Source organism: Caloenas nicobarica, chromosome 1 (assembly GCF_036013445.1).
Source record: "Caloenas nicobarica isolate bCalNic1 chromosome 1, bCalNic1.hap1, whole genome shotgun sequence".
Lineage (NCBI taxonomy): Eukaryota > Metazoa > Chordata > Aves > Columbiformes > Columbidae > Caloenas > Caloenas nicobarica.
Window position 1 is genome coordinate 183,654,680 of NC_088245.1, and position 16,703 is coordinate 183,671,382.

Sequence of the window (16,703 nt, forward strand, 5' to 3'; positions counted from 1 at the left end):
TGGGATGAAGTCTGTGCTCCTGCTTATCTCCTACTCAACGTATAGAACCACACAACAGTCCTGACTGTACAGGACTGGACCAAAACAAGTTTTGCTCTTAGGCCCCCAACTCTCCCTTAATTTGACTTCACACTCGCTGTGTTTTTAAGAAACAGTAGAAAGCGGGAGCTGCATTTTTTGGCTGAGACTAAAGCTCTGAAGCCAACAGAGAGGCTCTCACACCCAGACCTACGCTTCCTGACCTCCCTGCTCATGTAAAACTGCATTGCAACATGTTGGAAGTGACTGCAGTTAACATTAGCACAATATACAAACAGTGATTTATCAACATTGTATGCTTTATTGAAAGTTGACAAGTGCAACAGTTAAATACATTGACGTGTTACAACTGTTTAGAGAACATGCACAAAAACATATGCATACTACTATACAGATCATATGCAAAAAATCCATACTGGGAAATCTTTTTTTTTTTTTTTTAATTCTTTGCTAGCAGAGTTTGATAATTTTTGGAGTGGTTTTTCCTGTCTTGAACCAAACTACAATGAACAAAGATTTACTTCAAGATAATCAGCAGCCAGGGAACTTCAGAAGTTACACAAACAGCATAAATCTGCCAAATTCTGAACAGTTGCGTAGGTGCATTCTTATTTATGTAGCATTAAAAAAAACCAACTTTCCAAACTTCTTCAGATCAACCAATGAAACAACTAAACTTCAATCTGTACAACCTAAATAGTTACAGTTTTCTATTTTACAAAGTAATTACACTAAATACACAAATATACAGTAGGCAAATAACCTTCATTGTAATTATCCTATGACCCAACTGTACGTCACCTACCTGCTTTCTATATATAATACAGCTTTATGCACCTGTCCACTGCTTCAGAAAACGGTGCAAATATTTGCACTTAAGGTTTCAGGTGACAATTAAGTGTTAAACACTGAATTTACCTTTCTCCCTGTTCCTTAGATCCTATGCACCAGTCCTCACTTTGGAACCCCAGTGCACTACGGGGGATTGAGCCATCGCTTTTTACTCCAGTCTATTTCTTCATATTTCCAAGCTCGAAAAGCACTTGTATCAGTTTTATCACTGGATGAGTGGAAGATTTAAAAAACAAACCAAAAAAATTCAGGCACGCAGCTTCGTTTCTCAGCCGTTTGCAGAAGCTGCAAGTCCCCAGTGTACTTGTGCTAATTCTCTGGAAGAAGTTTATTTTACTCAATCAACCTAAGAACAAAGACTCCTTCAAGCCAAAGGGGGAAAGGGAGGAAAGAGAGAGACAGATGAGTGCGTAATTCGCGGGGGGAGAAGCCTCTCCTGATGTGCGCAGGGCGTGGAGTCCTCAGTCTGGGTTGCAATGTGCATTGAAATGGATGAAGGGTGGCTGCGGCGGATTCCCGCTAGTCCTTCTTGCTCCGGGCAGTCCAGAGGCCAGCGATCATGATGGCAATGACATCTTGAGCTACGCTGAGGGCCCTGACCCCTGTGATGCCGGCTGAGCAGGCTGCTGCGTTGTCCCTTGTGACTGGGAAGAGGAAGGCGGGGAACCAGTCTGCAGCTGTGCTTGGAACTGGGCGAGCTGTTCCGGGCTGGCAAGTGTTTTTAGCAGAGTGTTTTCTTGTTCTAGCTGCGAGTTCTTCTCTATCAGCTCTTTGATTTGCTCTTTGAGGACCTCCACCTCCTCCCTTACCGCGTACATCAAGTGACTCTTTACCAGATCCTGAAAAGCAGAGGAGAGTGTACGTGTTAGGAAAGCAGCCCCGTGCCAGGCTGGGGCTCCCACCCAGCAAAGCTGGACATGCAGCAGATCCAGCTTTGCAGTGAGCCGGGGCAAACCCAGCCCTGCTTGGCACAGAGCAGCATCCCAACGAGCGCCACAAGCCCCCTGGGCCAGACCCGCGGCCAGCAGCCCTTCAGCGGAGGGACTCGGGCCGGGCAAAGCCCTCCCTCGCAGCGGCCAAAAGCTGCCAGAGCCCGGCCGCCCCAGCCGGGGACAGCACCGGGAATTGGGGGGCTGGGGGTGTCACACACGTGCGGCCCCGGGGCGCGCAGCAGGCCCCGCCCCCGGAGGCCAGCCCCGCCCCCCAGGCAGGCCCCGCCCCCCGCGCACCGGCTGCAGCCAGTTCTCAGCGCAGGTTGCCGCATTTCCCTCCCTCCCGCCGGCCCTGCGCGGCCGCGGCTGACGTCAGAGCGCGGCCCGGCCAATGGGCGGCCGAGTTATTTATAGCCGGGAGTTAAAGGCTCGCAGTTTGCCTAGCAACAGTCGGCAGAGCCTCCCGTGAGAGCGGCTCCAGGCACCGCTCCAGTAACAAAGGGCGGCCGGGCCCCAGGCGCAGCGCGGCGGCAGCGCGCCGGGGGCAGGGCGGGGGCCGGCCCGGCGGCCCCCGAGGGGCTGCTGCCGTTCCCGGGCACTGAGACGCCCGTGCCGGCCGCCGGGAGAAAGGCACAGAGGCAGAGGACGCTTGCGGCTGCAGCCCGCGGGGGATGCATCCGTTTGGCAGGGGTGTCCCGGAGTGGGACGCGCTTGGAGGAGTTAAAAAAATAAAATTAAGTACTCCAAAATACCTCCCTTTTGCGGGGGTACAACCTCACAAACAAATGCCGCTTTCTGCCCCAGCAGCGCCCCTCCCCCGCCGCATGGAGCCGGGATCAATCGTTTGGAGATGCAGGAGCCGAAAGCGATGCCGTCATTCCCTCCCCGGCATCGATAGAGAAACGAGCGCATTCCTCCCCTCTGGAAGCCTTTGATCAATAAAACAACTACTACCAAAAAAAACCTACCAAAAACAACACAACCCCAAAAAAACCAAACCCAAACCAAAACAACAAACCCCAACCAAAGCCGTGCTTCCCCCTCCCTCCCCGGCCCCGCTAGAAAAACACGATCGCGCACGGGTTAACCATCGCCCGCCGCATCCCGATATTGTTTACTGCTTTAAACATCAACGAGGTTTTATGCCCCAATCGGTACGTACCATCGCTTGCTCGATTTTGTTGTCGATAGCTACCACGCTTGCACCAGAGGAGCTGCGAGAAAGAAAGAGAAAAAAAACACACCATACATTAGCAGCGGCTGAATTATTTAAGAGCCAAGAGACGCGGGCATTGGTAGCCAGTTGGCTGAGAAAGTCATCCTCACGCTGCCCTGCCGCCTCCGCCGCCTCACCGGGATGCTCCAATGCAGCAAAGCAACCTGTGAAGCCGCCCCGAACCCCCGCCCGCAGCCGGATCAGATATCCCGACATTTCCCCCCCCGCTCCCAGCAGACCACGAAGATGGAGCTTAATTGCAGGCTGCGGCAGAAGCGCTCCGCGCCGGGGACGGCATCGCCCCCGGGGAGGCGAGGCGAGGCGGGCGCCCGGTGCCGCCGCTGCGGCTCCCCCGGACAAAGGAGCCAGCCCGGCGTTCACCTGCCCCGCTACCGCCGCGCCGGCACGGCCCCTCGGACACAACACTTATTTACCTACTGTCGAGCCTCAGGGACGAGTTGTCGGTGCCCAGCAAGGACGATAAGAAAGAAATCGAGAAGTGTCTTAGTTGATAAACTCCTAGATCCATTGCCACTGGTCTACAACATTGGGCATTCATGCAATCGCGGCCAGAAACGCTCCCCGGGGAAATCAGGTCTCCCTCTCTCCGGACGTGTGCGGGAGCTCCGGGCGGCGGGGCAGCTCCGCCGGGCGGCGGCGGGGCCGTGCGGCGGGACCCTGCGGGGCGCGGGGCTGCGCTCGGCCAGCTCCGAGGTCAGCGCTCCGCCGCGCCGCACAAAACCTGGACATCCCGCCACCCCCTATAATTTATGCGGCGGCGCCGCCGCCCATTGGCTACGCCGCCATCCGGGCCCCGCCCCGTCGCATCTCATTAGGAGCGCTCCCCCACCCCGCGCAGCGCCCCCCTCGGACCGGCAGAGCCCTGCCCGCCCCGCAGCGCCCACGCGGGACGACCCCGCACGCGTGGGAGGACTCACTCTATCGTGTGTCCCCCCCCCAATACCCGCGAAACTCTGACACGCGCGGTGCAGGAGCGCGGCTCACCGCGCCGATGCTCACCCGCAAGAATGGAGAGGGAATTAAAAAACAATATATATATATACACACACATATATATATACTAATAATATATCAGGAGCTGTGGAGCGGCGGGGAAGCCCAGCGCGGCCCGGCGGGCTGCCAGCCGCCGCCGGCGGGAGCGCGGCCGCGCCGCCGAGGGGCCGCCCGTGGCCGCGCCGACACCGCCACCTCTCGGCAGCCGGCAGCGCCGCCCGGGCCGGGCCCCGCCGGTAACGACCAGCCCCGGCTCCCACGGCTGCCCGCCTGCCCCCCGGGAGGGGGACACCCGCCCGGGACCACCGCCTCGGCCCGGACCGACACCGGCGCGCTGCCCCCGGCGCGGCAAGTTTTAGCCCCGGAGAATAAAACCCGTACCCGCTTTCGTCTGTGAAAAGCGGTAAACGCAGGATACGCATGCACACACTGATGCCCACGGCAGGTGCAATTGTTTCACACACCTATAGGTCTGCGAATACAGCAGTGATCCCTGTTTCTCCCTCATATAGGCCTTATTGGAACACAAACCCATTTCTGAAAAAAAATATTCAGCCATCAAATCGTCCACAAAAAGCACACGCAGCACAAACCTGCAGATTTCTAGTAAGCCAGCTGATGTTCTTCTACATTTACAGGGGAAATGTCTATTCCCTCATTTTTAGATTGTACCATACCACACTTATGGTCTTAAAAGTTGCAGCACGTGCACTAATAATTTAGGAAAAATCCTTCTCCCACCTAACTGTGGTGCATTTCTCAACAAATGCTTTATGCTCCTCTTGTGTGCCATGGAACACAACCACTGCAGTCACAGCCAGTCCGAATGTTCCTCTCTACCGTTAACACTTCAGGAGACCCAGGGCTAAATTATACTACTGCAAAATATCGCCACAAGAAACAACCAACCTCTAAAAACACTATTTTCTAGACCAGCACTTTCACCAGGCGTTACATGACTTAAAGGCACAAAAATAAAGCCAAATAAATAAAGCCAAAATCCTCTTCAATTCTGTACAGCACACTTCTCCCAAGAACTATAAGTCATATATATGTCACAGGTGTTGCTCCTAGAGAAGCAGGAAAGCCAGAAGGCACGGAATAATCATCTTAAAGCTAAATTTAGCATTTGCGTATCTGCATCATCCTTCTTAGTTTATTTATGTTGTCCTAGTCTACTATTCTTTCATTCAATAATGCCAGCAGAGTAGTACAAACTAATCCTATTCACGAGAGAGGTCACATTTAAGAACAACAGGTCCTCGTAGCCGCTTTCCGGGTACCACATACGATGCACATCCCACAAGGGCACAGCTTACCTTGCCCTCAGGGTACCTGGGGAAATTGCACAGAATAATGCCTAACAGGCTGAAAATTAAAGGAAGGTTTTTTTAAAAACACCTCCTTGCCCGTATTGACTTGCAAATGTAATAGCAAGTAAATTAGAAGCAACACATTAAAACATATGCATCAGGCTCCAGCTTCCCATGTCCTGATGGACAAACATCAGTAATCATATATTGTGCGTACCCTTCAACTAACCACCTTCTTACCAGAGGTTAGTTAACTGCACATGATGGTACGCATCATATGCGGTGATCAAGCGAGTCATTTAATAAACAGCTCCAAAAGCACATCATCTGTACTGGAATTTGTATCAGCTCCTGTCCTAGAGTTGATCTAAATTAATGTTTTATGAAGGGTTGGGGCTTGGAAATCAGTAATGTCTCAAATGACTCCTCACCATGGCAGTTACTTGGGACACCAGAGTTTACAAAATTGCAGCTCAGGGGCAACCTCAGTACCCTGAAGCTCTTAATCAGAAAACATCAGGTTAGGTATAAAAAGTGAGAAGTCCTATCTCTGCTAATTAGATTCTTACAAAATAACTCAAGATCGCAAACACACGTGCCTGAACAGACATACCCTTGAAACACTTGCTTTGCTCTTGCAGGATAGGCAACAAACATTTGTATGTATTTTCATTTATACATGAAAAAATAAGTCATGGATGCACTCCAGGATGATTGTTGGTGCTGCCATAAGGATTGTCAATTATTAAAAGCCACTAATCCACTTATGGCAGAAAAAATGATATGACTCTCAGACTAAATTAACAATAACTTTCCCCCTCTTTAGTCTATATTAATACATCCTCATGAAGAAGAGATACAGACATGATCCTAAATCCAATTCCCAGTAAAGTCATTAACCATCTTCCATTAGCTTCAGTGGGCTTTCAGCAAATTCCTTAATTTATTTTTAGATGCCTACGAGCTGAGTTGTGATTCAACGGAAAGCTTCCAGCTGCATAAGTAGGACTGCACATTAATATGCATGTTGTGCTTTGCCCACTCTATAAAAAAAGCAAACCGTAAGTGTCTCTTGATGGCTGAGAAAGCTTTGAGCTCTCAGATCATCTAGGAAATAAAAAAACTCATTACATGTATCACTTTCATCCCCAAAACTGAGCAGCGAGGGAGTATCACTAACCTCTGACGTTCACCTCACACCCTGGCATCTGCCTGGCAGGGACAGAGACTCAACTCCTTATTTAAAGGTTGGGGGTTTGCCGTTGCTTTTTAAAAATTAAATAAAATTTCATTTACGCAAAAATAAAACAATAAAATTTAAAATAAAATCTAAATAAAGTCTAATTTATGAAATAAAAGTATCTGAGGAAAATAATCCTCCAGACTCCATTTCCCCTTGCTTGCTCATTGCTTTGTCTCCCCTCCTGCCTCTTCCACCACGACATTCAACACCTACTTTACCCCAATTATGCAGTTTTGACTCACCCTCCCTTACAACCCCCTTTGAAGGGAGTCAAGCAGAGTACCCTGTCACTCAAAACCTTGTAACCATCGCTTTTAACACCTCGTTAACAGATACTGCACGATATTCGACTCCTACAAAAGCTTCCAGTTTTGCATTCCTGGGAGCAGAGGTGAGAAAAGGCTGCAGAATTCCGGATTTTTGGGCTTGCGCTGTGCTGGACCAATTCGTGCCCCTGTTAGCCCTGGATTGGCAATAAGGGGACATTTGTTGGGAGTCCCCTCACACGGAGGGCCACACGCTTTGGAAACCTGCACATCCATGGAGCACCCCAGGTGTTCACGAACTGCATAAAGTAATAGAAAAAGACTTGATAGGGTTACTGAGAACCGAGCAGAGCAGAATACAATAACGCTAACCAAGTAGTTCACCAGCGTCTTTGATCCTCAAATTAACTGCTGAAGTTGAAACATATACAGTAGTCAGAGACATTTTAGCACGTTTCACCTTTTGTAGTGTTTCACTTCTTAAACACTGTGTTTCTCCCACTAAATAATTCCCTCTTGTCTCAATTTAATCATGCTAAGCACTTGAAAAAAGTGCTTTTCATCTTAAGCACATAATGAGGGAAGCTGCGGCACAGAATCACTTTGTCTCTATGCAAGTCTGGTTTGGCGTATTTCTGTGTGCGTGTTAAAAATTTCTTTCACTTAAAAAAAAAAAAAAAGTATCTTTCAAGTAACTTGCTCCCTTTAGATGACAACATTAAAAAGCCCTACAAGCATCTCCTGAATTTAAAATAAATCTTGTCTTTTGACTATGTTGCAAAGAGACCACACCAGAAACTGGAAAACAACAATTTCTGTCATAGCACACTCTCGCTTTACACTATAGACGGGCTCAGATCCTGTGGCTTCAACTACAGTTTTCAACTACAAAGTACAGAACAGGTTAACAAAAAAAAAGAAAAAACTGTTAATTACTCCATAAAAGACTACGGTAATTAGATTCTACATGACATCTGACTTTACATTTCACTTGGCATCTAAAAATTATCAATAAACAACAAAGCACTATTCTGCCTTAAAATGCATAAATTCAAAACTCTTTGTGTTTTGACAGCAACCTCCCAGTATGAAACTTATGCAGAATTGCTCCAAGCCAATAACCAACCTAAAGAGGACTCTGGCTGCAGTTGACATCAAGGACTAGAGGACTATTTATTTCAATAGGCCATGAGTTTGTTTGGTTTTTTTTTCCCTTCATCTCAGTAAAGGTACAAGATAAGCCTATCTTGTACTACTCAATGATTTTCTTTTCCCACAGTCATAATTGTTTTTTTAACATACTAGGGGGGGAAAAAAAAAAAAAGATCACATTCAGATAGTCCAAATAAAGATCACGGTCTCAGACAACTTCCTTTTCCAGCCCCAAACTTGTATTTAGTATTCTGATTTAAAGAACGTAAGCCATTAAGAACCTACTGCTCAGCTCCAAAGGCTAGAATGTACTTTATTTCTAGTTTGAATTCTGCATATTTCAATTTATGTACTATCGCTAAACTGAGGAACCTCTTGCTACCAGATATTACTCTGTCGGTTTTCCTAAATGTGTATTTATCCTCCCCCATAGAAAAGTTATTTGCATCTATAATTTGTTTTGCTAGGAAGTGGTTTTCAGTTCCATGAAAAACAGATAAAAGTGAAAGCTAAGCAAGATGCTAGTGAAATAAAGTACTATATTTGTATTTTTTTTTTTGGCCAGATGTGCAAGCATAACTAAATAAATATTCAGTGGAAAGAATACATACAGCCTGCTGGGGTTCTGGAAATAACCTGACAGTATCTCTAATGACAATGCATACACAGAAGTATCATGCTGTGCACTCTGCAGAGGAGACAGAAGGCTGCATTTTAAAGCAAGAAGATAACCATGTAAGATCAAAAGACAAACAAGGGGCAGTTCTCACTGTCTCCTCTGAGGATATCCTCTTTCTCTTTTACAGGCAACTAATTGCTAAGTCAATCCCAGTTGTTTTTAATGAGAATTATAATGATTCTACCAATTTTAACATGGGCAAAATAAATCATAAGGTCTGTGTCAAGTACTCAGATATAGTCAAATACAGAGATAATCCACACTTTACTAGGCAGAGAGCGCTCTGCAAGGAGATACAAGCCATCTTAAAGCAATTCTGATGCTTGGAGAGGTACATGCAGCATCCCCTTCCCTGAGGTCATTATTCGTAGATGACCATGTAGCAGGCCAGGTTGGGATGAAGAGCCCTGTTCTGTGCACATTCAGCGAGTTTCAAAGTCTCCTCATAGAGTCAAATGAGGTCTACCCTACCTCAAAACCTGAAATTGCATCCAGATGCAACACCACCCAAATTTAAAGGGTTACACGTTTGCAGTAACATCTAGTTTGGGAAACACAGGCTTCCCTAATTTCATATCCAAGCTTCAAATGAGTAACTTCATTAAAAGTGAAAGGCCTTCCCAGTATCCCATGAGCTACCCTTGACCATGGACTGCAAGTGGGAAGAGATCCACCAACCGTGTTGGCATCCTGAAAGTTTTCAGTGAGACATCTGAGCCAGAAATTGATTTTATTTCCTCCAGAAAGCGGCAAACGACTTCACTCAGCATGCTGTCCTGTCCCCAGGATGGAAGGGGAGAAAAAACATTTAGTGCCATAAAACAGCGTATGTACAAAAGTGATGTTACAATCTTTAAGTTTTACTACCTGAAGCATGAAGCTGAAATTCATTTTTTCCTTTCTGCAAAATGAAATTTGGTTTAAATAATTTCATATTCAACTCATAAAAAGAGCATTCAATTTCCTGGTCTTACAAGTAGCTTTCATGGGCAATGCCTTTCTCAAAGCCAGGAACACCTCAGAGTAAAACCCACTCAGACGAGCATTTAATCCCACTTGTTTTAACTGTAAACATCAGATTTTTCAACCACGTACTCCAAAATTAAATGAAGAGGAGAGGAAAGAGAGTCACTGGAGCATTTCAAGTTACACCTAACATAACAAAAGAAACATAGCAAGTATAGGAAGTGGTTTGGTGCAGTGACATGACACACATTTGGAAAGCTGAAGTTCTCTATATTGAACAGCATCTGTGATCCAGGAGGGGCAACAGCCCAAGGAGGGACAGTGGTTGACACTCACCCATCCCACCCTATCTTGATAGCACACAGTGGGATTTAGTCACCTAATTAAAAACTAGCCCATTTAACCTGTAACTGAGAAGGGTCATCTTTTATTGTTCTTTTTAAACTCTCAATATCATCTGTTTCCTCAAGGCTGTAGAAAAGTCACACCAAGTCACACAAAATGGGAATACAGTCTTAATGACTGGTACTAATTGTGGAAGGAGGGGGACGGAAAACTTCAATTCCCTTCATTTTCCCTGTCCCCAGCCCCCGGTAAAGCCTATGCCCATTATACTTTTTTTTTTTTTTAACCACTTAGTCTCTTCCTTCCTCTTTTCCCACCTTGTCTCCTTTTGCTAATTGTTCCCCTTGAAACTATATTGGAAATCTTGGATCAGCTAGTAATTTAGTCACACTTACTAAGAAATTATTTATATGGCATAACAGCTAGCATACACTCCTCACTGAATATCATTTTCCCTTTGATGGTCACATTTCAATTCAACACTGGAAATTAAGCCTGTACTTCCCACAGAAGTCTATCCCACTAGAAGCCAACTCAAAGGTGCCAGGAAGAAATCCTTAACCAGCATTATCTCATGGTCTTCAGGAAGATGGGAATGAAGTTCCCTACTCTAGCTTCTACGGAAATTGTCAAAAACAGTCAGTGATTATCAAAGGAGGAAAGTACATAAACAAAATGCAAGACCACAGTGCAGGAATGGAGCAGCCGGGAGGTGGAACCCAATCTGCCATGAACGAGGAGGAAGGTCCATCACTACTCGGCTTTTGAGGCGGCAGATCACTCTTTACCACCCTGTTGTGCAGAAACATTTTTAAGGCCATTCTGTTAAATAAGTCTGCAGCTCACTTATACGTGTGGTACAATAAAGACAATGAGGTGAAAGTTCAATGCTACTTTTCTTCTTCGGCAAAACCCACAAGACAACAGACCCCCATCCAGGCGTCCATTTGCACTCCTTCAATTTAATTCTCTTTGCAATCACTGACAAATGGCTTCAAACATTTTAGCAACACCAATGAACAAGTAGGTGAATGATCTTCAGATTAACTCCTCTGGCTCTAACGCATGTATATTACACAAATTTGTAATACCGTATTTCCTAATCTCGGAGTGGTCAAAAAACTCTACTCAACCCACAGTCTACCATCTTCCGGTGACTCCCTAAAAAGTTTAGAGAAAATTCAAGGCTTCTTGTTCCGTCCAAGCAGAAGTGCTCTTTAACAGGCTGAATTCACTCTAACATATTTAAAGGTATTTTTATACCTGAATGGAAACTTTCATTTAAAGAAATCAACCCCCATGTACCTCCACCCATTCAGGAAGCGTGTGGGGAATTTCCAGAAACACATAAGAATGTGACCTGATTTACTGGATTTATTGCACAGTGTGGTGTACCCCAAAGTCTTGCTCCCCTTTATCAACCACCAAGTCAGGCATTTGCTGGACGATTTCCTACCCAGACTGTGCTTTTTTTCCCCCAGAACTCTTCCTGTGGAAACAAGGACCTGAAAGGAATCTGATGTATGCCTGTGCTCCAACTTGCTACGGTGTTGAGAAACAGGTACAGCTACACCCTGGAGTGAGAAAGTATTCCCAGGCTTCTTAATCCAAACATAGCTTTAGTGATTTAAGAGACACAAATCCTGCTGACTCATAATCACAGAAATCCCAACAGAGTATATCTACGTAAAAAACATTTACTCTCTCCTTGCTGAAGGAAGAAATTGTAAAGCAATACCGTTTCGAAATAGAATGCAAGATACCTGGGAAAGCACGTAAGACTATGAAATGAGGTGTCCTTAAAAATGACCTAAAGAGAAATAAATAGATATTTAAAACTGACCTGACTATGCCTTATGGCTTTAGAGATATATTACCCACTTTGGCACAACACTTCATTCCTGTAACTCTGACACACTGCAAACCAAAGAGAACAGTCAGAACAGATGTGCTGGCTCAGCATATTTTGAACATGTCGCCAGAGCACCTTTCTAGGCCAGAGACTACAAATGGCTGGCATAGGTCCACATCACCTCCAGAAGGCCTGTACATCCTAAAATCCCGGCTCTCCTTCAAAAGTGAGATTTCAGCCCTCCTCAGTACCCTACTGCTCCTCTAAAGGAACCCCAGGCAGCAGAAATCCCTGATTTTCCACAGGACTGCATCTTCTAGCTTGCGAACAGCAAGCACCTCGAGACCGTCAGGTCTGTGGCGGCCACCACTGACATATAGTCACCCCTTGAGCCAGACATTTTGCAAACAGCAGAAGATACGCTTTTAATCTTTTAATACACAACTTGTGAAGGGAAGATTACAGCGTATTATTTCATACCTATTCAATAACCAGGTAATTGTCTTTATGCAGAGCTGGCTAAATTTATGCGTGGCATCCTGTTTATGAAGCAGCCCAGACTATTCCCTCATACTGCTGATGCCTGTTTTCTGGTGGATATCCACCTAAAATATGTTTCATTAGCTGTTACAAGAGTCCAAAAACAAGGTCTGAGTTCATGTATATACTGTGTCAGGCACCTGGTACTTCTCGAAAACAATTACCTCATCCTCCAGAAACCACTGTCATTAAGATGACACCTTGAACCTTTGCGGCTTAAAAAAAAAAAGCCTCAAAACAAAACAAAACCCCCACAAAAACAAAACCCAACCAATTCCAGTATCAGAAGTCTGAGATGAGTAACCCACTTAGTAACACATGGGAGTCCAAAACAGCTCCCAGGTGCGTTTCCTCATTCTCACGCAGGGTGTTAGCCCAGATGCCCATTTTTCTACAGCACCAACACGGTGAGCTGCCACACTGCTGTCAAGTTCTAGGAAGGAGAGAAAGAAAAAAAAAAAAACCACCCCGTTGAGACACAGGATTTAAAGCCCCCAGTGCTGCAGTGTCCCACCAAGCACAGAGGACAAGTCACCTCTTACAAAAACCACCTCCAGGCAGCCTCCCATCCAGGGAGGCATCACAGGCTCCCACACAAGGTACTGACCGGGGGAATTCCTCTCTGACTCTTTCCAGCTACTGCTAATTGCAGGTAGGTAACATCAATCAGCAGGTCGAGTACAAGCAATCACGACAGCTATAAACAAAATATTTGCAAGTGAATGTTTGAGTCACAGGGTAGCACTGGCGCAACTGAGATAGGCTCCTGCCTTGATTTAGTTTGCCCAAACCTGTTTTTCAGCCCCATTTCTGAAGAGCTCAGCATTTTACAACAAGCTGTTGATAAACTGAAATGCATCCAAAAGACCCATCGAACAGATTCAAAGACTGGGGCTGGGGATTTACATACACTGATAAACCAAAAGATGTCAAGGTACTTGAAAGGATCCTTCGAAGGACTGAGATGCAATTTGAGTGAAAAAATACCTTTAAATAGAGAAAATACTAGGTTTCAGGAGCTGTTAAGATTTTTGGTTTAATTTTTCGTATTAGTGTCCTTCTAATATTTATCTCATGATGAATCAAAGCTTGACTTTTAAAAATAAGGACTAGCTCATAACTATAGTGGGTTTTCTACCCCTTGATACCATCAGATAGAGACTAGAGGCCTTTCACTAAGGTATGCTTTAAACAACCTGAAGTTACTGAAATTCTCATAGGGGTGACCCAAATATAACAGCGCAAGACTGAAGGTTTTGTCCCTGCCTTCAGTATTATTCATGTATTTTAACCGACTACAGCCCATTTCAACCATCCCAAGAGCAAGCAGGTACACCCAGCACTCCCTTCTTCCAGCTGACACCATACTTAAGAGGCTGAAGCATCTCCTGATTTGTTTTTCCCCAGGCTCACATCTTCTGTGTTTCCAACCAAGTTTCAAAAAGAAATATGGAGGATGCTACAACACTGTTTGCTCAGTACGAAAATGGAGAGGTGCTGATATACACCGGATCTCAGGTGGACATGGCCACCAACCTGTGGTCTGCGCTCCAAGGGAAGCAGGAGCTCCTGCACACCCATGTAATCACCTTTTCCAGCTGCCTGGAGCCCAGACAGCTCTGCAGTAGCACGAAGACATTAGGGATCTCCCTTTCGAAGCACCTTCATGGAGCTCCAGTGCCTGAACTCTAGATCTTGGACTTCATTCTGACCGCCAAACTTGAGAAAGTATAAAGTATTGAATGTTATTAGGAGTGAAAGCCCTTCTGAGTCTCCTGTAACCTGCCCTTGACAAAGGACTGCAAATGGGAAAGATCCACCAACTGTGTCACTATCCTCAAAGTTTTAAACAAGATGCCTGACCTGGAAATTGCTCCTCTTTCCTCCAGAGAGTCGCACACAACTGCACTCTCTCTCAAAAAGAGACCCTATGCCTAATGCAGAGAAAAATCAGACATTTCTTTGGATTTGCTCCACGCATTCAGTAGGGTCAGTTCTGGAAAGAACATGTAACTATGTGCAACATTAGCCAAGAGCAGCTGCAAGAGAGCTGAAAGTTTCTCCTTGGTTTGCAATGTTTGGTGATATGAGAATCAGACAACCTTAATTCACAGAAAAACAACTAGAGCAAAACCAGCATCTCTGCAAGAGAAACTAGAGGAAACAAAAGCAAATGAGAAGTAAACAGGAAGCAGCTCGCTTAGTACAAATACAGCAGAAAATATCCAAATTTTCTGTACAGTATTAACAGATGCAGATTTTGGTTTATGACTAGAGGTGCTACATCATGCTGCTATGCATATCTGTAAAAATCACTTAAAGCAAAACCTCTTAATAATGCAGAAAGGTTAAAGAAAAATTAGATGTCTGCTCCATCACACTTTTTTCATTATAGATTTTGTAGAATAGATCGGTTTGTGGTAGGAAACAATTTTATCGATACTACCTTTCTTGTTCAGTGTCACACAATGACACAGGTCATTGTTGAACACACACTGCTCAAGCATAACATACCCATTGTCATTATATTTCAACTACTATTATAGAAGATTTCCATTACATTGGTTTCCTTAGGCATTCAGATGAATCAAATTTAGTATATTTTTAACATTCATTTGAAAGTTCAAGCATGTTTTCAGAAACTGCCGATTGCTGAAGAAATAAAAATTGAGTTTTGTTTTGTTTTTTTTAAAAAAGCTTTCCAATGTATAAATTTATATTCTTTAAAGAGGCACCTATTCACCACGGGCAATACTACAAATATAGCATGACAAGAATATCAAGTGAAATGTATTAATTGGTATTTGTCAAAGTTATTATATAATAAGAGCAAGGGGTTTGGATTTTAAGGGTGTGGCACAAAGCACCAGTTCAGAGATCAGAAGTTATGAAGAACACATTCTGTGCTCCCCTCCACAGAAAGGTATTTGCCTTCTGAACACAGAACAACTCTGCAGCATGAAGAGTCAGGGCATTTTTCCCCCCCACTGTCATGTATTTTTAACTCAGTAAAATAACTCTTCCTATTCACCCAGTTACCTCACATTTCTTTTCAACACTAGAAAGGAACTCGATCAAAACCACATATTTTCATATTTCACTGTTTATATGGAAAAGGAGGTTAATAAATGTAACTTGCAGAAGACTAGCCTATATTTCAATGCCTCTCCAAACATTTAACAAGGCTGATTAACTAAATATTTCTTTGAACATGTGACAAGACAGAAGACAGCATATATTATGTATAAAAATATACCAATGAATACAAACTTGTTTTGATAATAAGTTACTGTTAGAAGTATCATTTTTAGTTTAGCATTACATCACTTAAGATTTAAAATAACTGGAATAATGTGGCTTTTTTATATGAAAGGAGGAACGAAAAGTACTGTACTGATAAACATTTTATAATATGGATTATTGTAAATATTGCAGTAAAGGTTTTTCAAGACATGTAGATTTTCAGTGAATAAGCAAACCACCCTGCACAACACAGTACTCCCAACCAGTATGATACTCTCTGCTTGAAACAGTTTGAAATAGTTTTAACAAGTGCAAAGCACCTTAGTTTAGGAGAGGCACTTTAAGTACTTGCTCAAACAAAATAGTTTAAGAATTTTTTTTTTTTTTTAAGTAGGAACACAAGCAAATCAAGCATCTAAAAATTAAAAACTTTATAAATACCTCTTTAGATGCTGTTCCAGTTCCAAGAATAACACTTTCATGGTTATTTGGTCAGAGCAGTGTCTCTGGACAAGTGTCACTTTCATTGATGTATCTATTTAGGACCTGCCGATCGGTTTCCCCCAGATGGAAGGTGGAGAGAAATACCTCTCCGTCCTGGGCAGCCGCAAGATTAGCATTAGCATTCCACTATTAACCACGGGTCCTGAACTCTGCAGCACTTTCAAGAATCACAAAGCCTCGCCCGTTAAAGATTATCCACTCGCTTCCATTCAAAGTTTGCAGAGTTTAACAGTGGTTGGTCATGATCAACAAAAACAAGAAGGGCGAACAGTGACGACGCTCCAGATCCTGAGGTCACATGGTGCCCTGTTACATAAAGCATCAAGAGAGATTAACATCTTCGCGATTAGGTTTTTGAATCTCAAACAAATGCATCTTCTTTCAGCAGAGCCAAATTCGCCAACTCTCAAGCTGATTCAGCCTGTTCCCGCTTTTTGTAAAGCACACGTTAATCGCTCCAGGTAGCTAATTCTGCTCAGGGAAAGGCAGCTTAGCCTCAAAGTTCTAGTGCTTAATGGCAACTGCAATTAGACACAGAACTGACAGC

General features: G+C 44.6%; 1 protein-coding gene across 4 annotated transcripts in view; it reads right to left on the reverse strand.

Moving 5' to 3' along the window:
• Nucleotides 1-317: 317 nt before the first annotated feature.
• Nucleotides 318-16,703, reverse strand: part of TSC22D1 (TSC22 domain family member 1) — a 94,944-nt gene continuing 78,558 nt past the window's right edge. For 2 of the 4 annotated variants that reach the window (XM_065634025.1, XM_065634015.1), the window contains 2 exons: nucleotides 2,986-3,037; nucleotides 318-1,730 (listed from right to left, as the gene is read on the reverse strand). In XM_065634025.1, the coding sequence (XP_065490097.1) occupies nucleotides 1,473-1,730; nucleotides 2,986-3,037 (310 nt within the window). In that variant the 3' untranslated portion in view covers nucleotides 318-1,472. Of the gene's footprint in view, nucleotides 1,731-2,985; nucleotides 3,038-3,473; nucleotides 3,762-16,703 lie in introns of those variants that run through there. The other 2 variants (XM_065634061.1, XM_065634070.1) reach the window with 2 other exon arrangements.